We start from the raw sequence: 25,399 nt of genomic DNA, 5'->3' as shown, positions 1-25,399 counted from the left end.
CATACAAAGCTCCGGAGAGAGAGAGAGAGAGAGAGAGAGAGAGAGAGAGAGAGAGAGAGAGAGAGAGAGAGAGAGAGAGAGAGAGAGAGAAACCTTGGCATATGGCATTAAGAGCAACGTAGCCGAGACACAGCGGCCAAATAACCCTGCATCCATCTATGAAGGAACGTTTAAGATATACCTTAAAAAGACTGACAAGTCTTACTTGAGCCGAAAATGGTTTAAAAAGAGAGTAGTATTAGCTTCTAAATAATACTTATATATTGCAGAATTATTTATGGCTGACTACCATTGAGTGTGACAGTTTTTACAGAACAGGTAAGTAACTTATTGCTATAATACTGTAGTGGAGGGCTAATGTACATAATACTTAAGACAATATTGAAGTTTATTTACTGCACAATTAATCCTTCATCAATTGAAATTCATTTTATAGACCAGGGTGTTATTTCTTTCGTCCATCTTCAATCCACTTTGTGACTTCGTCCTCCAAAACTTCCAGAGGACCAACAGAATCCAACACGATGTCATGGAACTTCTTAATGTCGAAGGACTCTCCCAAAATCTCCTGAGCTCTTCTTCTCAATTCCCAGATTTTCAGTTCTCCAACCTTGTATCCGAGAGCTTGACCCGGGAACGTGATGTAACGGTCGACCTCATTCTGAAACAGTGATATGATATCAAATATAACAAACGAATGATATAGAAATATGTATAATAAGCAAAGAATAACTTCGTGGAAATATAACTCAATAATCTACCAATCTTTCTTTTAAAACATCCAACTTGCGAGATAATTGTAATACAGTACTTTAAAGTAACAATCTGGATACTTTCTGGTTCATGCATTAATAGCTGTTTAAACGAACAATTTATTCTCTCTGATCTACTCTCTATCGCACACATTTGTCACATTTTAAACATCCAGGGGCTGCAGAGTAACTAAATTCTGACTGACTAGAGAAGGCGATACCTGATACACAGAATTAAGAACATGTATTTTTAAGACATTCCATGATAAACGTACCTCAATATTCTTCGTGGCTAACGCGGTGTGTTTTTTCATGAAGTCGATGGCTCTTTCTCTACTCCAGTTGAAGGCGTGCATACCGGTGTCCACCACTAGACGACAAGCGCGATACATTTCATATGAATAGTGACCATACCTGATAAAGTCATTTTCAGAAATTACATTAGAGGTTATATGTTTAGAATGATGTAGGTGAGTACTAAAATGTTGCGGAATATGACCTGATATCGCCTTTATCAAATTTCGCTTCATAATAAATTCAAACATATGTGGGAATAAAAGTTGGCCAAACACCCAAGAATTATGATAATAAGAAAGTTATATTTCCATGAAACTAACAAATGAAACTAATTTATAAAATAGTCCAAAACTTTATATTCTTTTAGAACTTTATCCCTTTTCCACAAAATGAATGAGTCCAGAAAGCAAAGTTCTTCGTTTATGTTTACTATACATTCAATGTTATTTGGAAAGAGGTTGAAAACATTACACTCCCTTATCCCCACCTGACTTATTATTCGAGGAGGAACCAGGAGGTTTCTTTGCACCGTGTTCTACTTGGTTGTATTCTCTAATTATTTAATATCTTGGAATTGGTGTTTTCTACTGTAACATAACATTGGGACATCAAAGTTTAACTGTTTATCTATAGCAATATACAAATTAGAATGCTTTTACTTTTAAGAATTTTAGATTTTTTTCTAGATAAAAACAGGGGCAGGAAAACTACAAAGACTTCATCAAATTAATAAAACCAGCATCTCGCCATATATATGTATATATATATATATATATATATATATATATATATATATATATATATATATATATATATATATATATATATATATATATATATATATATACACACACACACACACACACACACACACATATATATATATATATATATATATATATATATATATATATATATATATATATATATTAAAACTAGTGAATTACATAAATTCCCGAGCTCCAAAACTTACCTGCTTTATATTATATAATCTGATACACAAGAGAAAACCTGAGAGCCTTGAGAGTAATACGCAACTCCCAGACAATAATACATATGAGCACTGAATATCTGAAGGGTCTCTTTACTTTATACTCAAAACAAAACCAGGTGATTACTTTACTTTTAACAGGAACTATTCTTAAATCAACCTCTTACTTCGGTTCTTAGTCAGGGGATACGAGCCAAGCACAGAACTAATTATTAGTGATTGAAGTAATACACACTTTACAAAAGTATATATATATATATATATATATATATATATATATATATATATATATATACATATATTCTATAAAATAACAATTCCAAATTAATACCAAAAATAAATCACTTGAAATTTAAATCTGAACTAGACCTTAGACTAAGACAAACTGACACTTCAAAAAATTATACAATTACTTGTTTCACGAGAAATTAATCTATGAAAATATCTAATTTTAACAATTAATAAAAAAAAGTGTACACTTCAACACTACAGTAAATAAACAATAATTACATTTATATATACGTAACTGTTACTCTTACGTCCTTAGGGCTCACACAAGGTTACCGGACGATTAAGCACAAATAAATACACTTCACTTTTTAACTAAATCTCACAGGGCCAATAATAAAAGAAAAATAACAAATTTTACAATATACACTGCATTCACAAATACACTTCACTTCTTTCAAAATCAAAATTACCAAACATTTTAACAAACACTGAACACTATTCACGTTTGAGAGAAAACACTATTCATGTTTGAGAGGAAAACACTATTCACGTTGGAAAGGAAATAAGTAGTAGTTGGATAGATGCAGGTGAGAGGACTGTCGGACGTTGGCTCTTTCGGTAGGGTAGGCTGGATCTCTCTGTCATAAGTATGGGTGGGTCCTATATATACCATCATAATTCACTTTAGAAACTTCCAATTAATTCCAGTAATGCATTTGATGCATATGCAAATGGTCTGGGCAGGTTCTCACGACATCAGGTTGCCAACTTGTCAGTATGGAATTAGGGTACTATCGTCGCGAGGCAACACTCTCAGGTAACTCTGCCCACCTCCTCTCGTAGCATTAAAAAAAAAAAGAGTAAACTTTAGTCTAGAATCTTCATGCATTTTCCAACCATGTGGAATCATGACAAAACCCTTAGCGATTATACCTTGTGTGTGTCATACATACCTTTTAACAAGATTACATAAGACTTCACAACAAATCTACGTGAAATGAAAATAAAATTCTTTAAAGTAACGTAAATTTACATAAATGGAACTGATTGAAAATTCAGCTAAACGAATGATGACAGTCTTATGTAATTTACATATATTTATTTAATCCTACATGAGTGGAACTCACCTTACAAGCTGGCTATACATCTCTTAAATACACAAATAAAATACGTGAATAGAATAATCTACTTTCATGTAGACCAGCTTTGTAGGTTATATATATATATATATATATATATATATATATATATATATATATATATATATATATATATATATATAGATGTATATATATATAGATGTATATATATATGTATATATATATATATATATATATATATATATATATATATATATATATATATATATATATATATATATATATATCAGCTCAAGCACTTGTGCTGTCATTGATTTTACAATGTAGTTTAATATATTTTTCCTTGTCTTCAGGACTAGAGCTCCGAAGAAAAGTGTAAAATTCGTTTATGTGCTGTTCCATTTATTCAGTGTTTTGTGAACAGCTGTCAGTTAGTATTTTCTGGTTATCATCGGGAAAACCTTACTAATAAATCGCAATTGTTGGAGAATGGCAAGTGAATCATAATTATTTATAAATGCATATTTTGTTTGTAACATTATATATGGAAAATGATTGTTAAACAAATTACGAATAATATTAGAAACATTATAAGTTATTATTCGAGGTGATGGTGTTTTGTTGGGCATTGTAGGAGGTTGGGGGGGGGGGGGGGCAGTTGCCGGCCGTCATTTCTTTGTGCGTGCTGACAGGTGGTGGTTAGCCTCCCAGCCAGGTGTGCAAATGTAGGCTGAATTTTTTTTTTTTTTTTTGTTATGCCACACGTTCTTATATTCGTGATGGATTTGGAAATGTTATAGTTGGATATACTACACTTTTCGTATTTTGTAATGAAGTTGGTATTATTGCTGTGTTATGTGTACAAGACTCTTTATATTTTACATTGGATCTACGAATATTGCTGTGTTGTATTGCATATTTTATTAGGATTACAATTTGAGTCCATCTGTTTAACAGTTTTGGGGTTTGTTTTAACTTGGTATCTTGTTTACAGGCTGAATGTTACTCAATAAAGTATTCATGTGGCACTTGGTGACTTTGTATCTACCCGATCCAAACAGAAAGGCATTCATACAAAAGAGAATTAGAGTAAGTTATAAACAAGAATAAGAGAAAATTTTACATGGAATTTAGCAAAACATGACTAGATAAATTTGAAATATTTCATGAAGCTTCAAAATTCCAATGAGAGTCCTGAACCCTTGGATTGGAAACTTCTATTGGAGGAGAGATCATCATCGGAGTACATTTGAACATTCAACACACGCTCCTGCAATGCAATGTCACTACTTCAAAAATCAACATTCACCTATAGTAATCCTTTAAGCGAACCACCAGTCTCTGGTAAAGATATTCAATGGAGAATTTTCAGCATGTACTTAAAGAAAAAAATGATGGCGTACGGCCCTTTTGTTCCGATAAACTGGAGGTCTTCTATGGGTTGTTGCAATGTCACTAATTCGCCTATATCAAGAGGCTTACTAGCACTTCTGAACGATTATAGTTGTAATGGTAGTCAGTCCTGTCTTTGCCTAAGAGCAAAAATCAAGTTGATGGTGTTACCTACTCCTTTCCTAAGCACACACTAGGTCTCTGATAGCTCAGATTCAGACATCTTTTTCAGTTAAGCACAAGAGCAAAAACTCTAGCTAGTATTTCACCAGCTGCAGATAGAAAAAATACTTCGGCTGTTGTTGGAGTTGCTTCTCTGTCTTTTATTCTTATAGATAAGAGCCATTAAGGAGCCTAATACTTCCCTCCATAGGACACAAATTATCTTATGTAGCTGCTTTTTGAGAAGATAGCCCAATGCTTGAATACATCTCTAGACATTTCATAAAGATCAAAGCTTTTGCCTTATTAATGCATTTCTTTGTGCTCAAAAGTTTATGAAATCATAGAGGCTTGTTGAGATCCTGATGAGTGTTAAGTTAAAACCCTGGAAGGTTTTTCTCACGTGACTCCCCCCCGTGACTGAATTTGTGGGTGATCGACCTGCAGTAGGTGTCTCGCCTACACGCTCTAGTAGTGTCCAGATGTGCATTGCTGTAGCTGTACTCCTTCCCCGATTTCTGAGACGCGTCGGGGTCGAGCGCGACCGAGTTTACCCTTCTAAGGTAATTTGCATAATTATCAAAGTTATTACGTATTATGAAATTGTCGTAGAATGGTGCAACTTGTATAGGTTATCAGTTGTGGAAAGTCTTGGTGGATTGTTTGGCTACCATGTGCATGATTTTTTTTTTTAGTTAAAATGTCGTTCATCACCACGAGGACCATTTTACCGCGAGTGCTCCTTTTTCATTTTTTTTGCATTTTTTGCCAAGTCATTTTTCCGTAAGATATTGCCAAATAGTGTCGTAAAACTTTTGCTTTTTTAGTGTTGGAAAGTGTGTCTAGATGATCTGGCTACCCATGCGTGACTTTGTTTTTGTCAGATACGACGTAGTTATTGGTATATTGGGTATTTAACTGCGGTTGCCAATTTCTGTTTTTTTTTCAATATTTGTAAAAATTTACTACGTAGTAAGGAATTGCCGTATATTATTGATTTTTTTTTTTCATGTTTATGTGTTAGAAAGTGTGCCTTGATGGTTGAGCTAACACGTGCATGTCTTTTTTTTTTATCTGAGATGCCGTATATTAGAATGTTGGGCATTTTTCCGCGAGTGCCCCTTTTTATTTGTTTTGCATTTTTTTGCTTAGTCATGTTACCGTAAGGAATTGGCAAGTAGTGTCGCAAAACTTATATTTTTATAGTGTTGGAAAGTGTTTCTAGATGATCTGGCTACCCATGCCTATTTTTTTTTTAGCCAGATATAGCGTATATATAGGTATGTGTTCGATTTTCCTGTGATTGCCATTTTTTCGTTTTTTCCCATTTCTTTCAAAATTACTACGTACTAAGGAACTATCATAGAGTAATGATTCATTTAGATGTTTATTTGTCGGAAAATGTGCCTTGATGGTTTGCCTAGCACGTGGCTGAATTTTTTTTTTCTGAAATGCGTATAATAAAATGTTGGCCATTTTTCCGCGAGTGCCCCTTTTTATTTGTTTTTCATTTTTTTTACTTAGTCATGTTACCGTAAGGAATTGGCAAGAAGTGTCGCAAAACTTATATTTTTATAGTGTTGGAAAGTGTTTCTAGACGATCTGGCTACTCATGCCTATCTTTTTTTTTAGCCAGATATGGCGTATATATAGGTATGTGTTCGATTTTCCTGTGTTTGCCATTTTTTCGTTTTTTTCCCATTTCTTTCAAAATTACTACGTACTAAGGAACTATCACAGAGTAATGATTCATTTATATGTTTATTTGTCAGAAAATGTGCCTTGATGGTCTGCCTAGCACGTGGCTGAAATTTTTTTTTTTTCTGAAATGCCGTATATTAGAATGGCCATTTTTCCGCGAGTGCCCCTTTTTATTTGTTTTGCATTTTTTTGCTTAGTCATGTTACCGTAAGGAATTGGCAAGTAGTGTCGCAAAACTTATAATTTTATAGTGTTGGAAAGTGTTTCTAGATGATCTGGTTACCCATGCCTATCTTTTTTTTTTAGCCAGATATGGCGTATATATAGGTATGTGTTCGATTTTCCTGTGATTGCCATTTTTTCGTTTTTTCCCATTTCTTTCAAAATTACTACGTACTAAGGAACTATCACAGAGTAATGATTCATTTAGATGTTTATTTGTCGGAAAATGTGCCTTGATGGTTTGCCTAGCACGTGGCTGAATTTTTTTTTTCTGAAATGCCGTATATTAGAATGTTAGCCATTTTTCCGCGAGTGCCCCTTTTTATTTGTTTTGCATTTTTTTGCTTAGTCATGTTACCGTAAGGAATGGCAAGTAGTGTCGCAAAACTTATAATTTTATAGTGTTGGAAAGTGTTTCTAGATGATCTGGCTACCCATGCCTATCTTTTTTTTTTAGCCAGATATGGCGTATATATAGGTATGTGTTCGATTTTCCGGTGATTGCCATTTTTTCGTTTTTTCCCATTTCTTTCAAAATTACTACGTACTAAGGAACTATCACAGAGTAATGATTCCTCTAGATGTTTATTTGTCGGAAAATTTTGTTTACTTCTTTTTTTGATTGAATATCATCAAATTTTTTTTAGCTAAAATATTATATTGTTTTACATTTTTTTTTTTATTTTATTTCCCTTCAAAAAATTTTTTTGGGTCAGAATTTTAATTTTATAGTCGTAAAATAATCGACAATTATCCAGCAACCCACCATACAATTTTTATGCATATCCAAGAATAATTAGATTAGTAAATAACACCTTGAAATTGACATACTCTTCCTACATTTCAAGTGGCAGATTAGGGAGTCTGAGTCAGTGTGGTTGGCGGCCATTTTGTGGACATATCCGAAGCGTAAGTTGCCCTATCTATATATATTCTAGTTCCCTATAGAATTTGTGATATTTTGGTATATTTTTACCTGCATAAATATCATATTATATATTAAATATATGTATTTTTTTACGAAATTTCTAAGTACTCAAAAAATGACCTTTAGATATGGCCCCTGATATAAATGTAATTTACAAAATAATGAAGATTTTTTTACATATTTCTATTTTAGGATAACATATGTTTATTCCCTAAAAAAATTAGCCACTTCCTATTTCATTTGGGTACCCAAAAAAATTCATGAAATTTGGACAAATTTTTTTGGCCAAAAAAAGTTACCCTTTTTTTCTCATTTCAGATCTTCACCTCCATGGGTCTGACTTCATCCAAAATACATCAAGATGTGTCCTAAACATTCAAGAATCAATTCCTAAAAGGATTTGTGTATATATGTATAAACTTTTTTTTATGAATTTTTATGTAAGGTCTTTTTTTTTCTACTTAATTTTTTAAAATATTTATAATAAATAGTTTTTCTGCAGATGAGTAGTATTTATCTTTACAGTTGTTTTAATCATTCATTGAAGTTTTTTTTTGCCAAAAGAAAAAAGGAGGTTACTGCAAAAACTGATTTTTCAAGAATTTTTTTTGGCGTCGGGGTCGCGCGCGTCCGAGTATACCCTTAAAGGGGTGTCCGAGGAGCGTACCTATCCAGGGAAGCAGAGTATCAATAACTAATTCATCAGTTTTTTTTTGTTTTTTTTTAGTATGATTGTACTGGAATAGCGTGTTTCTAATACAAACTGTGTGCTTAGTGCAAAGGGAGAATTGTCTGAGATCAACAGTGCTTATATTTCCTGTACCGTGATGACTTATACAGTCTTGTTTTTCTCAACACGTGTATTGAAATCTTCCAGTAGGAATACTTTGTTAGTTTTATTGATATCTTATAGCACAGTATCAAGGTTAGAGTAAATGTTATCTTTAGACTTTTATCAGTATCTAATGTTGGGGCATAACATAAGCACAGATGAACGTCTAGAAATGTACTTTTTCCAGTGGTATATGTCAGGTCATAAGGTTTTTCTTGATTCCTGTGGGCTCTTCAGGTAGGCTTGTGAATAATTAAGTCTTAACAACAAAACTCACACCATGAATCCTTGGAGAATATTTTGGTATTCCTCTCCAGAAGAAGGTGTATTCCTCACCCCTTTCGGTGAGCTCTCACATGGCAGGTGTGTTTCACTTAGTACAGCAATGTCTATATTATATATATGAAGTTTGCTGGCAACTATTGCAGTTCTCCTTGGTGATCCTGTAGTTTTTTCAGTGATATGATCTTTAAGTATTCGTATGTTCCAAGTTCCATTAATTAATCAATGGTTAATTTCTGTGTGATTACAACGTACGTTGTCTGAATGTTCACGGTTAGACATTAAGGTTTAGAGTAGACAATGCTTAAGCCACCTATTCAAGGCTCATTCCTTTAATGGTGTGATCTATGTGACTCCTTAGAAGGTAAGCTCAGTCGTATATGTGGCTGCAGGAGACGATGGTGGCTCCAAAAGTTTCCCACTCATCAGTGACTGTATCTAACATGCACCGCTCTATGTGCAGGACTTGGGCTAAACTCAAAGACTTGACTGAGAAGCCTAATGTTAGATGGTAAGAGGAAATCTCAATGATCTAACAGGTGACCCAGCTGCAGTGGATTGCCAAAGATCACAGAAGTAATAATTATCTCATTCCCCATTAATGCCTTTCCCAGTACATGCTTCAAGCTTAGGGAAGCACTTGTAGCCTTTGTCTTAAGAGGCTAATTCATAAGAAAGTGGTACCACTCATTTAGTTTAACTCATAAGTCGAGATGGTGCACCATGTATTGGCGCTTGGAACTAACTAGTGAGCGTTGAGGTGCCTGTGGTGAAGTGTTCTTTGACCATCTTTAAAGGACATTACTACCCTATTAACAAAGAAACCATGCATCCTGGCGCTCTCAAACTTCCCTCTGATTGTTTAAATTTGTAAAAAAATGTTGATCATAGACTGCTTGGGTACCCAGGAGTAGTTCTGTTCCTCCTTATAAGGTGGGCTACTATGTTGGGTTAGTTGAATTCTCTTAGTAATACTATATCACAGTATTAAGGTAGTGATTCTCCTAGTGGTGTCTGCTTCTTATCTGTATTCTATCCTGCATTCGATTTTATGATAGAGTTATCATTTAATTTTTTTCCTTGGTGTTTGGGTCTGTTTATGAAACTCCATTTTATTTTCTGTCATGTTTTCTATGATGTTGGTTGGATATGCAATGTTTGTCAACATCTCTTTCACATACTCGTATTCTAGCTTCTCGTGGAAATCTTTCTAAAGTACTGCAGCGAGAGAAGTCTCTTCTGATGTAGGCCCAACCTCTGGCATGAGTTTGTACAATTTTGCCTCGAGGTCACAATCAATGTTTATTGAATTGATGAAGACTGGTATGACATACTGAATTAGAATTTTTCCCGAAATGTGCATCAATAAAAGGAAAAGTCTTCTTGATGGCTTCATTTGTGAAATTGAGAACTAAAGTTGTTTTCAAAGTGTTAGCAAACCTCTTCTTCACTGGCTGTTTTAATGGAAAGATGTTGTTGTCTACATAACTGCTATAGATTCTTAGGTTTTAATGGTACTTTAAGGTTCTTCGTTACCCAGTAGCTATATACATATTGACAAAGAGAACTCAAAGTGTTAATTCAATTGTCAATTCAGCCACATGGCTGAGAAAGTTCTCTTCCATGTGAGAAAAAAGAGCCTCCAGTGTGCATGCCATCAGCATCAACAATTTTTTAAGGTTTAAGCAGGGGTTCTACTAAAATCTGTTAATGTTTTTCAAGAAGATTTGCATGCTCTCATGAACTGGAATGTTGGTACATAAGCTTTCCAAGTCAAGGGATGCTACTAGGTTTTCACCAGGCTTGTTGTATTTAACAATATCAATGACCGCAACAGACGACCTCAAAGAATAACATGTAGCAGTGTGGGATGTAGAAATTATACGTAGTGCTTTGACCATCATATGTCACGAATGTCATCTAGGAAATTATGGATTGGAGTCCCATAGCAATATCTCGGACCATAGTCACCTATTAACTTCGGGAATTTGATATCCTGTTGCAGGTTATTTGCTTTAGTTACAATCCTACCTCCTCTTTTCTTGAAGGATTCCACCAGGTTTTCATTATTTTCTTAGAAATTTGTAGTATCATCCAAGGTGTAATCAATCCTCACCTTATTCATGTCTATTAATGATATTTATACCAGACTCATCACCTTTACTAAGTATTAAATCCCCTCACTTTTGCGCTATTTTAACTTGGGTTATTCAAAATCCTACTGGAGAGTGTACTACGTTGTCTATCTATATAATTAACAACTGAGGTAAATTTGATTTTGTGTGAGATTTTCAAAGCAAAATACTAAACAGTATCTTGATAGGTGATACCCAGGCGCATTGTTCATCGAAGCTCTCAGCTGTGTTTATTTATATCCTTAAAACCAATAAGTCTGGAGCAGACATGAAATGGCTCAACATAGGTAGATTATTCCCAAATGCTCTAATCTAGGAGACCATCCAAATCCTCTTAAATTGCATCAACATATCTGGCTGGGAATCTAAACTATCTTTTGAAATACTGCTGAATAAGGAGAACTTTTCTAACAAAGGGGATGAATTTTCAATGGTATTACCTCTTGGAATTGCCTTTGCCAATATGTATATGACTACTGTAGAGGACAGGACCTTCAGAAGTCATAAGAAGCATAGAATTTATGCCAGATATGTGAATAACATTTCCATCACCATTGTTAACATGAAAGACGCATGTTAACAATGAATATCCTATTGAGCTCATAAGGAACATGATGAAAAGAGTAAATGAAGGAGTTTCATATATAGGTTCAAAACAACAAGAAAGACCACAGAATTTAAAATCTATCACAAAATTGCATACAAGAGAACCTATAGACAGGGAGAAGATGAAATTAAGAGAATCATTATCCTTGAAGTATAATATAGGTCGCCTGTGATACAATACTGCTTGAGAGTTCTAATTCATTACCTAGTAGCTGGCCTTTTAATGAAGAATAGGGTACCCAGAGTCTATGACCATAAGTTTTTACCAGTTTAGATGTTTATAAGTGGCATGTAAGCCTAATGATATTAGCTATGTTGGGAATAAAACAACAAACCAAAGGCGATTTCAAGCCCATTAGAACAACAGGGCCATACAAAAGCATTTTACTGATGTGCGTACATGATGAAAATCTTCCAAGGAATGACCTTATTGAGGATACCTCAATGGTTCATTCCCCATAAATTGGCTATAGGTAGCTTGTGATGATTGAAGTGGGTATCACACTGCAATAGGTTTAATTGAATGTTCAAGTGTACTCAGCCAGTTCTCACCTTAAGCAGAAGGGTCTTCATGGGAGATCTTAGATGTGTCTCCAATCATTATTTGTATGTTTCTCTATATATTCATTTTAATCTTATTCTCATTCATGATTCTTTCTAGTTTTCGTTTACATCATTGTAGAGTCATGCTATGAGAACTGTGATATTTTTTCTAAAATTACTCTGAAGATAGCCATAGGCTATTGGCTGAAGAAGCTGATAGGAAACTGTTGACTAAACTCTAATACTGCATTCCAGAAAATTTATATGAAATTGAAAAAGCATAGAAAAATTATGCTTCAAATGAGGTTTTGAATAGTTGATGTTTGCAGATGATACTATACTGATAAGGGACAGTGAAGACAATTAGAAGAAGCTGGTAAAAGAGTTTGAAAGTGTCTGCAAGAAGAGAAAGATTAAACCTAATTTGGGTAAGTATTATGTAATGAGAGCACAAACGGAATAATGAATGTTGATATGAATAGTGAAAGAATGGAAATGAATGATTTGAATAAGTATCTTGGGGAAAATATAATGGATGGTAGAACAATGAGTAAAGAGATAAGTCATAAAATAGAAGAGACAAGAAAGGATGCAGGATAAGTGCAAAAGACTGGTAAGAGAATAGAACTACATGTGATGACCAAGGTGGAAATATTTCCACCTCTTTTATGAGAGTAGAATCCGGATGATGAATGCTTAGTAATATGAGGGTGTAAACAGAATTGACAAGTTAAGAAATGTGGCTATGCGCAGAAGAGTTGGGAAAAAAATCAGTATTGGTGAAAGGATAGGTCAGAATATTTTACGGTGGTTGGGACATGTGCATTGATTGATTGATTTGAAGTTCTCTGGCATCATGACATCGAAGGTCATTGACGCCAAAGTATAAAATTCAGAAGTGTTAGGAATCATTTATACGTACATATACTGTACACACACATTATATATATATATATATATATATATATATATATATATACATATATATATATATATATATATATATATATATATATATATGTATATATACATATATATATGTATATATACTGTATATATATAGATATATATATTTGCATAATGTAATAAAATGCATATACAAATATACCTATATATGCACACACACGCACACGCACACGCACACACACACACACACTCACACACATATATATATATATATATATACATATATATATATATATATATATATATATATATATATATATATATATATATATATACCTATAACGATTCCGATAGACGGTATAAAAGACTATTTGGAAAGGAAGGTCCTATGATTCCCAAAAAGCATAAGAGTGTGTGCAAGATGATAAAGGTGAATGGTGCAATGTGTCGAGAGATTTGATGCGCTGCTAGTGAGTCTTTTGTGCAAATGAATAAAGCAACTAACGTTGTGTTAGTTTTAATTACACTGGGGTTTTATCTTCGATTTGGCTTAATGTAGTAAAATCTATATTCATATATGCACTATATATACAGCATATATAAATATGTATACATATAAACATTCTATATATATAAATAGATCGACAGATAGATAGATAGATAGATAGAAAGACACATTCTTCTCCTTACCGATCGTATGGGTCATCATAAAGATTCATATCGAATCCGAGATCCTCCGAATAAAGTCCCCACCCTTCCAAGTATCCTGTGTTGATGGGGAACCTTGAAGGGGCAATCTGGTAGTTCCTGTCTTCTATGACTCTCCTGAAGAAAGGAATGTGAGGGGACTCCATTGTGTGGGAAGCTTGCAAGTGGTGGCCTGGATTGCCTTCGTGGAGACATAAGGTCATCATCTCGTACCTAGGGCTAAATAAGAAATTCTGTTTAGGTATATTACATTTAATAATATATATATATATATATATATATATATATATATATATATATATATATATATATATGTATGTATATATATGAAATTAATAAACCATTTGACTACTTCATGAAATGGGTAAACGACTGGTCCACTTCATGAAATGGTTAAGTAAACTCTTGCCCAATACACAAATTAAGTAGCCATAATGAACGGAAAAATATATTTCATTCATATAAATACATAAAAAGGTTTGAAGGAAATAAACACAGAATATAAGATTTTTTTATTCTTTTTCTTTATTAGAAAGAAATACAGAAACAAAAGAGGGAAATCATCCTTTACAATTAAAAATGATTATAGAAAGACAAAATTATCAAAAACTATTTATCAACATTGTCATAGTCAGACCAGTTTGCGAATACTTGGTTCTGTTGGGATATTTTATACCACAAGTCCTTTGTATTGAATAAATTCAAATTGGTTCCTAGCAAGTTTGTCTCTTACATATCTATTTTCTTCAACTACTAATACAACTCTTAATACCTTTGGAGGATCTCCTTTACTGCGGTCAAATCGACAAACAGGCACTGACACATTGTCTCCAACACCAACTGCTTGTAGTGATTTGGTGTTTCGTGCTAATATTCCTGTTGCTTGTTGTTGGAGACTAACCTTTATTTCTTTCTTGCAAGTATTACTGAGTGCATTTGGGTGTGTCTGAACTAGATGTGCTTCACTTTTATTGAGTAACCGAGTCATTATTAGCTGGGCTTTGGGTAAGTGTGTCATCATCAGCTGGGCTTTGGGTAATCAAGTCATCATCAGCTGGACTTCGGGTAACCGTGTCATCCTCAGTTGGGCTTTGGGTAACCGAGTCATCATCAGCTGGGCTTTTGGTAACAGTCATCATCAGCTGGGCTTTTGGTAACAGAGTCATCATCAGCTGGGCTAGGGTGAGTCATCATCAGCTGGGCTAGGGTAATCAAGTCATCATCATCTGGACTTCGGGTAACCGAGTCATCCTCAGCTGGGCTTTGGGTAACCGAGTCATCCTCAGTTGGGCTTTGGGTAACCGAGTCATCATCAGCTGGGCTTTGGGTAACCGAGTCATCCTCAGCTGGGCTTTGGGTAACCGAGTCATCCTCAGCTGGGCTTTGGGTAACCGAGTCATCCTCAGCTGGGCTTTGGGTAACCGAGTCATCCTCAGCTGGGCTTTGGGTAACCGAGTCATCCTCAGCTGGGCTTTGGGTAACCGAGTCATCCTCAGCTGGGCTTTGGGTAACCGAGTCATCCTCAGCTGGGCTTTGGGTAACCGAGTCATCATCAGCTGGGCTTGGGTAAGAGAGTCACCATCAGCTGGGCTTAGGGTAAATGACAGTAAATCCTCCTTATGATGTAAAAGTTGTCTAATTCCATGCCGCTCATCATTTATTATTTAATAGCCACAAACCTAGTGAAAAATTGGTGGGCTTACGGCGGGATGAAGATGATTAAAAACAAGTGTAATAATGAGCAAAAGACCAAGTACCAAAAATAGACATAAGACGTGAATAATGATGAAATAAGAAAAAGAATAAGAGAGGGAAACGAAGACACGCAAGAAGCTAGAAGCAGACATCACAGAAGAAGAGGAATGGAAAAGCTAAGAAGAAAAAAGCCAATTAAGAAATCAGTGGATGATAACGAAAGAAGAAAAATTACGAATGAATGTCTTTAGAAAAATTAAAAAGAAAATCCTGACGATGATGTCGAGAACAGTAGCAGCCAGGAGGGGTGGCGTAAATTAGTCACCCACAGAGGACCAGGCAAGAAACCTTAGCGCCCTTCCGCCGAGACGGATGGCCCGGAACAGCTGACGCCCATGGGAGGAACCAAACTTGAGGAAACGCACTCGTCCCCGAGAGGACGACACGGCAATGTTACTGTGGAAAACAGTTGATGATATGTTCAGTTTCCCGTCGCAGGAGCAACAGCATTGAAACTCGCCATCTATGGCAGGTCAGGACCCTTCTATGGGGCCCTATCAGCCGATCATCAGAAGCATATGGATGCTGGTAAATGCCCTAACAATAGAGAACATCGTCGTCGAATCAACACCAGTGGGTGCTTTGACAGACACAGCGCGCCCCTGAAAGCCAAGGACCATTCCAAAAATTGGAAGAGGTCCCAGACAGCAACTGTAGGACGAAGGACCCAAAGACACCCACAGCGATCAACCCACACATAAGTCAAGTAATGTGGTACAAAATCTGTTGTTCCTAAGATTAACAAATATGTTGTAAAGTTTTGTAAAAATGTGTAGGGTAACGCAATTGTAATACAATGTAGTACACTAATATTCGTGTATTTCTTGAAGAAAGTAACTGGTTAAAGACAAATGTTTTCCTTACTAAAGATACGAGGAAAGATTGATCTTTTTTAAGAGAATAAATAATCAGTGGTTTTGTTGCTGTGTTGATAACTAAGAAATTGTTCATTACACTGTGTAAACTGTGAAATTTTTTTGCATAATTTCTTTAGTTTAAAGTAATTTGTTCTTATCATTTAGGACCTTCGTTGACAAACATGGTAAAGAGGATTTCTGGAAAAGAAGTAGAGTCACGTGTTGAAATAATTCTGTTTAACAATAATAACAGTTGTTTATTGCGAGAGAAGAAATGTTTCAGTCATTGTTGGGATGTAGGATGTTGTTATATATTGCTTGCAATTCAGTGTTAGGACTTAATCCATGAAGTTCTTATGATTACCTCTTTAAGTATGTACTTGATAAAATTATGGAGAAAACAGCGTGATATAGGTGCATTGGTTTTAGGGAAATCCGTGCTGTAATAATTGTTCTTACATCACACACCGTATTAGCGATAGTTAGTACTTAATTCGATATGGACTGTTTTAAAAGAAAATGTTACACCAGTATTTGTAAGTTTTTATCTGAGATTATCCTGATTGATAAAGAGGAGCTTGGTAGCATAATAGTCAAGGTAATTTTAGTTGCCAACCGTTTGCTAAGTAATTAATGATTTATCACGTGTGTGACTAAAGGCCTTGGATTTAAATTCTTTTAGTTATAGAAAAGTAAGTCAAATGAGTTAACAGGATCCCCGAATGAATTTTAAATTAAAAGACCGGTCGCTTTGAGTTTAAACGAAATGATTGAGGTGAGTGGGGATTATGTGTGAATTCCCTGAGTAAAGCGTTATGACGTTACAATCACTGTGGGAAGAGCATCGTAAGTTTTTTTTTTTTTTTTTTTTTTTTTGTGCTGAAAAGAAATTTAAGATTTTGACTAGAAACGTAACTTACTTTATTCAAAAGTTAGAATTAGAAAAACCGTAACACATAAGGAATTAGTTATTAGGTGTTATTTGGCAACGTGTTAGAAAGAATAAGATTTGAATTCTTACTTAGATCTTCCCGTTTCTTTTAACTCGCGAGAACGAGTAATTAACACGAAAAAATCTGGGAAATGAAAAAAAAAAAAAAAAAAAAGAAGAACAAGATGCAGTAGACTTTTTCATTTAGTGTCTGATGAATAAAGAAAATGTGTAAGAACAGATATGTATGACACACTCGTTATAAAAGTTGTGATAGAAGTTAGAAATTAGTAAATGAAAATGTCATGTTTCAGCAACAATCGCCCATCTGACAACTTTCTGAACAACAATGTAGAACTATTTGCAAACAATAAGAATTCAGAAAATAAGCGTGTCCTAAAGTGTTGTTAAAAACCACGCTTGCTTGTCACTAGTGTTGAAATTGTGGCATACACGAGGAAGACGCAAAAGATTGGCAAAACATTGGTCTCTGATTCGCGAGACACAGAAAGGGAGGAATGCAAGCATAACCAATAATTGTGGAAATGAGGGAAATCCCAAAATGCATTTGGCGGGTGATTGTAAATATTTCATGAAACGAGTTTTTAAGCAGAAGTATGCTCTTAGCTGATTAACGAAATATTTGAATGATAAGGGAATGTGTTATCAGAATAAACTTAGAGTTCGAGAGTAAATATAAGTAGTCATACCATTGCCCCTCATTAATTAAATATTGTCTGATAATAAAAATAACAGACGTTTTTATGACAGATTATGTTAGAAATATGGATATTCTTGTATCAAGTTACAACGAGAAAGGTGAATTTGCGTGTAATTAAGTGATTGGTATCAAGAGGCTAGTTAATTGGTTTTCTGACTTATTTAAGTTTCAATAACTTTTCTGAAAACAAAGGGCGCTGCCATTAATGAGTACATGTTGTTTTCTGTTTCCATAGTTTCGTTTAAGCCATAATACCCTGTTATATATAATTTAAGAATGTAATGTTAAGGTTTTGAGCGCTCATTTTCATTATTGTTTGCATGCTATAGTTCTTAAGTTGATTTCTTTTTCTGGTGTCGTTTTTAGCTTTAAATCTTATGCTAGATAAGTAAACTAAAACCCAAAATAATGCTATGCAATGATGAAGATGATGTAGCAAATGATTTGATTCAAAGAAATAGCTGCCTGGACCATATCCAATATATAGAAGATAAGATGAGTGTAGTCCTGAAGAAAAATGCCTCGGGGGGGGGGGGGGGGGGGGGGGGGCGACCACCCACCATGTGCTGAAATGTGATCCTGAAGTTCGGAGGGCTATTCATGATAATGGGGACAAAGTTTCGTTACGATGGGGTATCTATAACATACATGATAAGTACCACGTGATCACCTGCTACCACTGTCAAAGGTATGGACATTTTGAAAAAGATTGCAAGTCTAAGAATGAATATAAAGTCTGCGGGAAATGTTTAGGGAAACACTCCAACAGGGAGTGTAATTCACAAGTGTCAAATTGTATAAACGGCACAAAGTTAAACGGACCAAGTGACCTCACAGTAAATTCTAGAGACTGCAGTGCTTTTGAATTGGAATTGAAAAGACTAGCGGAAAATCCTGATCATGGTTACTAGGGATGTCATAAACTGTGGCTATGTAAATATACAATCTGTAGGTAATAAGACTGTTCAAATTCGAGTATAGTTTTCTATTTGAGCACGATATTGTGATATTTATCCATAATGACTCATTAGGGGTAATTTGAATGAATTACTAACAATTGTGTCACCTGGTGGGCCGGGAAGTTGGAAAAAACTCGCTGGTAAGAGACTGATGTCTCGCCAGGTATATCCTGAACTGAAGATTACAGTTAGGTTCCGACTTCTTTTATTGCTTCTGGTGGCATGTTTGGAAGCGACCTGGCCTTTCAATAGAAGGGGCTAGGTTCGATCCCAAGTATGAGGTAGAAATTTATTTCTATTCGAGCACAATGTTGTGTTGATATTTATCGACATATATATACACACACATATATACATACATATATATATATATATATATATATGTGTGTGTGTGTGTGTGTGTGTATGTGTGTGTGCGTGCGTGTGTGTCTGTGCGCATATATATATATATATATATATGTATATATATATATATATATACATATATATATATATACTATATATATATATATATATATAGAGAGAGAGAGAGAGAGAGAGAGAGAGAGAGAGAGAGAGAGAATATATTATAAGTTTTGCTGCCTTTTCAAAACGGTTTCACTTATAAAAAGTAAGCTTTTACCGTTCACCGCTTCGTGAAATTTACCTAAGGCCATTCCATATGAACTTTACTGTTAAAAACTGTCCTCTATTAGTGAAAACAATTTTGACTTCCTCACCTTTGCTAACGTTGAGCATAAATATAAATGCTAGTAGCTAATAGAAAATCAGATTCTTCAAGAAATTAAAATGTGAATAAGGAGGATTTCAGAGCGCAACATTTTGCATCGACTCCTCGATAACATAAGGAGTTTTGTCATAGCATTCACAGAGGGTACTAGAGAGTTTAGTATAAAATACAAATAGAAGAAGAATAGGATCATTGAATTTATAGTTGGAACAGATTTTGTGGGAAAGGAGTCCCTTGCAGAGGATTCCTTACGAACATATGGCCATGGTTTGGAGCAGGCTTGATAAAATGATATAATAGTAGTGTAACATTTTTTTTTCTTTTACTAATTATTTTCACTGAAATCAAGTGTTCATTTACTTAATTTTACCTAATGGACAGTATTTTTCCAAATCTCTGGTATTGCAATTACCATAGACGTGGGTATGTGTCCTAATCCTTGTATGAAAAATATGTAGAAGTATGTGTTTTATACAGTGAGATTAATGACGTTTTTAAGAGTACTATGACTGTCATACATTGTTGTGTGCGATCACTGAGCTCGGTTGTAGGTGATGTTTGCTAAGTCAGATAGGTGACGTGTTGTAAGCTTATTGGTGACAGTATATTTCCATCGCAGTGGAAATTTCAACAAAATCTAACAATTCAGCATATTGGCAGAGTGACATTACATTTACTTGTTCCGAGGGGTACGCAGTACCACTCGAGAGATCATTAGAACAACAAGGTACTCGTATGAAGAGTATATGGCTGAGTAAAGTGTTTTCACGAACATATTTATAATAAAGTGAAAAAACCCATGTTCCGATATCTCATAAGCCGTCGACATGGGACATATGAGTCCTACAAGATCCTTTGAAAACCAGTTCTCTCTCAATCTTTATTCGGATTGACTAACATTGAAAATAATTAATTTCAACCTAGGTAAATAAGTACTACATGAAATTTTGATCTTGGAATTATATCGGATACGAATATTATTCCATACCAACAGTTTTTTAATCGATATTGTATCTACTAATTAATAACATAAGTAGGTTGTTCACATCAGCAAACATATCTGAGCGGGAATTTATAAACAATTATTCACTGTTATCAGGTGAAGATACTTTGGAAGAGACTTTCTTCAATATACTAATTGGATATTTTTCTGCTTCATAAACTTCCTTAATTTTTAAATACCGTAGTTTTAAGTTGACTGCTACTTACAATGCAATCACGGGGCTAATTAATAATTTCCCTGTAAAGATGTATGTGATACTTGACCATAAATCAATAACAAACTCAGGACTTTCAGAACTAATGTAGGTTATGAGATCACCCAGAATGTCAGAGTCGTAGTGCTTGGGATTGGATCACAAAAAAGTAACTATTTAGAAGTACTTACATAGAAGCGTATAGTTGGGTATTGACGTAGAATTTTCCGGGTCTCGTCCCATCATAAGATCCAGCCAAATAGTAACCCAGGACACCATCTGAGGAGGGTGACACAACTAATCTAAAAAGAAAGCAAAAGACCATATTGTGAAATATCTGTTATTCTATAGGATAAAAGATAATGAAAAATACGCCTGTCGCATGCAAAATGTTTCTTTTTACTTTTTTTGTGAGGGTTAAAAGATATATATGTATATATACATACACACACACACACACACACACACACATATATATATATATATATATATATAACTTGCTAAGCTACAACCCCAGTAGGAAAAGCAGGATGCTATAAGCCCAGGGGCGTCAACAGGGAAGATAGCCCAGTGAGGAAGGGAAACAAAGAAAAATGAATATTTCAAAAACAGTTACAACATTACGATAAATATTTCCTATATAAACTAAAAAACTTTAACAAAATAAGAGGAAGAGAAATAGGTTAGCATAGTGTGCACGAGTGTACCCTCAAGCAAGAGAACTCTAACCTAAGACTGTGGAAGGCCATGGTACAGAGGCTATGGCACTACCCATGACTAGAGAACAGTGGTTTGATTTTGGAGTGCCCTTCTCCCATAAGAGTTGCCTACTGTAGCTAGAGTCTTTTCTACTCTTACCAAGAGGAAAATGCCCACTGAACAATTACAGTGCAGTAGTTAACCCCTTGAGTGAAGGAGAATTGTTTGGTAATATTAGTGTTGTCAGGTGTATGAGGACAGAGGAGAATATGTAAAGAATAGGCCGGACGATTCGGTGTCTGTGTAGGCAAAGGGAAAATGAACCTTAACCAGAAAATAGAATCCAATGAAGTACTGTCTGGGCAGTCAAAGGACCCCATAACTCTCTAGCGGTAGTATATATTTGTGAGTGCTTTGGTAAGAATTATATAGCTTTTCTTATCATTTTAGAGAGAGAGAGAGAGAGAGAGAGAGAGAGAGAGAGAGAGAGAGAGAGAGAGAGAGAGAGAGAATTTACTTACTCTAGATCTGTTTTTGGGCGTTTCGTGATGATATTTTGTAACTTGGGCTCAATAATATCGTAGACTATTTCCTTAAACTTATCCATCATGTCTTCAGGGTTATTGAAATAGGATTTGGGATCGTAGCGAATCATGTCTGAGAATTCAAGAACGCTCATCTCGAATCCGAGTTCCTTCACAATCTGTGTTGGGATTAAGGAGGCAGATGATGAGGTTGAAAAGAATAAACCAGGAAAGCTTACGGTAACTCGATATTATTAGGAAATTTTAAGGAATTCCATATTATGTAAAATTGATATGAATTTTAAGATATTTTACTTATTGTGATATTAAGAATAAGCAGAGGATTTCTCTTGATTATATCTATTTTATTAAAGAACTTTTCTATAGAAAATAAACCTTCTTAGTCACTGTTTTTCCACTATCATATTCATCATATTTCATAGTGTCAAAGACAGGTTTATTATTTGAATCCTGATTTCTTTCAATTACAATAAGTCTAGTGCAAACGATTGCCATCAAGAAAACCACTTTTCATATCATGTACTCATAAGTCAAAAAAAAGAACGTATAATAAATGTATCTTTCATTTCCTTACCTTAGCCATTTCCTTCTGAATTCGATCAACTTCCTCCAGACCCATTTTATGAATTTCTGTAGCTGACAAGTTCGTAGATGTGTGGAATCTGTGGGAGAAGTTTTGCTTTAAGATAGAAGTTAATTCACCATTAGTATCAGAGTTTGATTCGCAAGCTAATTAATTGGTGCTTCAGAGGGAAGTTTTCTTAAATCTCACTGTGGGCAGTACCAACGCGCGGACGCACATGGAAATAGTAACTCTATTTCAAAAGAATCTCTGGTAACCGGATGGCTAACACGTTATGGAGATGACTCTATAATTATATTAGATTCCTTGTGTTAGTATACAAAATTCGATTAGAGTCAAGACGCGATAAATTTTTCCTTTTATGCCAAACATTGAAAATAAATATTTGTGTACAGTTGTGAGAAAATTGAAAATGACAATTGTAATGCATTTGGTAAGGTTATAAAAGGAACCATAATTATATATAGAGAGAGAGATTCTTTCTCATCGTTAATTAGTATGAATCATCGGCAAGCCATTGCCGTAGAATAACACGTAGTACAAGAAATTTTGTCAAATAAAGCTAGTAGACGGTAACCAAAAGTGTACCCATGTAATCTCTACTTTAGCACTCTAAAACCATCTAATAAAAATAAAAAGCTTTTAAATCACCTAAATCTAACTTTTCGATTGAGAAATTGAAAAAAAATCCAGCACCTGCTTTAAGAGTTTCTGTGATAAATTGGTACAAATGCGTTCCATACCAAAATCTATGAACTTGAAATAATACCAGGTCCATATTTTATAACAATGTATCATCCTATAGATAATTAATCCAGTGGGTACTGCGTCCCCACACTATTAATAAAACCCATTATATCTTTTTCTATACGAAACCAGTAGTTTTTATGAAACTAAAAGACCATGTAACAGTTGATCACAAACTTCAAATCCCTTACTTGAGCAATTGGTCGTATCTGGCCTCTCCTTGTAGACTGGTCACGGCGATGTCAGGACGAGTAATGTATTCCTTATCTACAAAGTCTCTTAATTTCTCAAATGCTGGAGAAATCTGAAAGTAAATGCAAATTCGGATCTTTCTTTACTAAGTATGTTCTGTCATTAGAAGTCAGACACTGAGATTCACTGATACAAAATTGATGAAAAATCATACTACAAGTAATGCAAGGTTCCTCTTTTCAAAAACATATGCTAGGGCTGTAAATGGATCACAACAGAACTATGACGGTTAATAAAATGCACATGTTACCTGTGGTGATTGTCATGTTTCTAGAATGTAGGTTATTGTATTTAGTTTTGTAAATGTAAAGCTTATCTTTTATTCTTGGCTGTTGCAGATACTGGTGAGTGATTAAGTTGAATTGTGTTCAGTAAAGCCTTATGTGAGTTCAGTGAGGTTACTACAATTTATTGAATATAAATTGTCATCAACTTTGAAGAAATTTACGAGGCCTGAATGGTTCGACGCCAAGCCTGGTTTGACATCAGCATCACAGCTATGGCTTCACTCGCTAGAACATTCAGAAACTTCATTTCCAGTGTCACTCCCAGTAATTCAGTATCACCTGTGAGCAAGTTCACATTTCTCTTCACCTACATTTATGAGTATATCTCTGAGTGTCCATTTATGAAGATGCAGGAATTCTTTGTCAAGAAGAAGAACGATGTGTTTGCTAAGCACCAGCTTACAACACGTGGGCAGGCACCTGGGGAGACTCTCCACCAGTACCTACAGTCTCTGGAATTACTGAGTAAGGATTGTAATTTTAGAGTGGTTACAGCTGAAGATGCTCATAATGAGCATATATGTGATTCATTTAGAAATCGTAGCATATAATTAACACACTAAAGTGCTTATTGGATAATACTAAACTCGATCTTCAAAAAGCTTGTGATCAGGCTCACTTTCTGGAAATGGCTCAGAAACATTCACACTCTTATTCTCAACCTATGACGTCGATAAAAGAAGTTGTGCACATTGAGCAGATATCATCTCAGGAGTTAACAGAAAACTCATATGTTGAAAGTCTAGTGGTTATGGAAACTTTGGGCTCTTGTTACTTCTGTTGGTTAAATAAAAATCCATGCATACAATGTAATGAAAGAAATGCTAATTGCAAACAGTGAAACAAGAATGGGCATTATTCCCAGACTTGTTGCTCCTCACCAGTCACCAGTATGTTTTGATACATCAAAAAGTTTTTCAGCCTCTATGCTCTTGCTTTAATCTCTGCAACCTCTCATGAGTGTTTATCAAAAGCTGTGATGGATGTCATGATTGATAAGAATCCTGCTCAACCACTCATTAACACTGGAAGCTCAGAAAGTTTTGTTAGCTCCGTGATTGTTCTCCAAAACAAATTGAATATTTATCGATAACAAGGAATGGTGACTATGCCTAACACCTCACTTTCTTCAAAAGTACATGGTCACTGCTGTGGGGAGATTGATTAGAATGATGGAGGTCATTATACTAATGTCCGAGTGTCTGTGCTCAGAGATCTGTGCTGTGACTGTATACGTGGACAAAACATTTCTTAAACAACATGCCAGTATTGAGTTCCCTTTTTGTGGATTATGTCCTTCACTCTCTGTTTGTGGCTTGCCAATCATGGATATGCCCCCATCATCACTG

The 25,399-nt window shown here is 34.9% G+C and overlaps 1 protein-coding gene across 1 annotated transcript in view; it reads right to left on the bottom strand.

The window, feature by feature from the left end:
* Nucleotides 1-374: 374 nt before the first annotated feature.
* LOC137639120 (uncharacterized) overlaps nt 375-25,399 on the bottom strand; it is a 66,354-nt gene continuing 41,329 nt past the window's right edge. Inside the window, exons 6-12 of the mRNA XM_068371434.1 lie at nt 23,703-23,815; nt 22,756-22,843; nt 22,158-22,339; nt 21,129-21,239; nt 13,771-14,007; nt 1,028-1,166; nt 375-661 (exon numbers count right to left, since the gene is read on the bottom strand). Coding sequence (XP_068227535.1) covers nt 446-661; nt 1,028-1,166; nt 13,771-14,007; nt 21,129-21,239; nt 22,158-22,339; nt 22,756-22,843; nt 23,703-23,815 — 1,086 coding nt within the window. The 3' untranslated portion in view covers nt 375-445. The remainder of the gene's footprint in view (nt 662-1,027; nt 1,167-13,770; nt 14,008-21,128; nt 21,240-22,157; nt 22,340-22,755; nt 22,844-23,702; nt 23,816-25,399) is intronic.

This window comes from Palaemon carinicauda, chromosome 4 (genome assembly GCF_036898095.1).
Source record: "Palaemon carinicauda isolate YSFRI2023 chromosome 4, ASM3689809v2, whole genome shotgun sequence".
Taxonomy (NCBI): Eukaryota; Metazoa; Arthropoda; class Malacostraca; order Decapoda; family Palaemonidae; genus Palaemon; species Palaemon carinicauda.
Note: the sequence above shows the minus strand (reverse complement) of the source record. Positions and strands in the feature narration are given on the sequence as shown.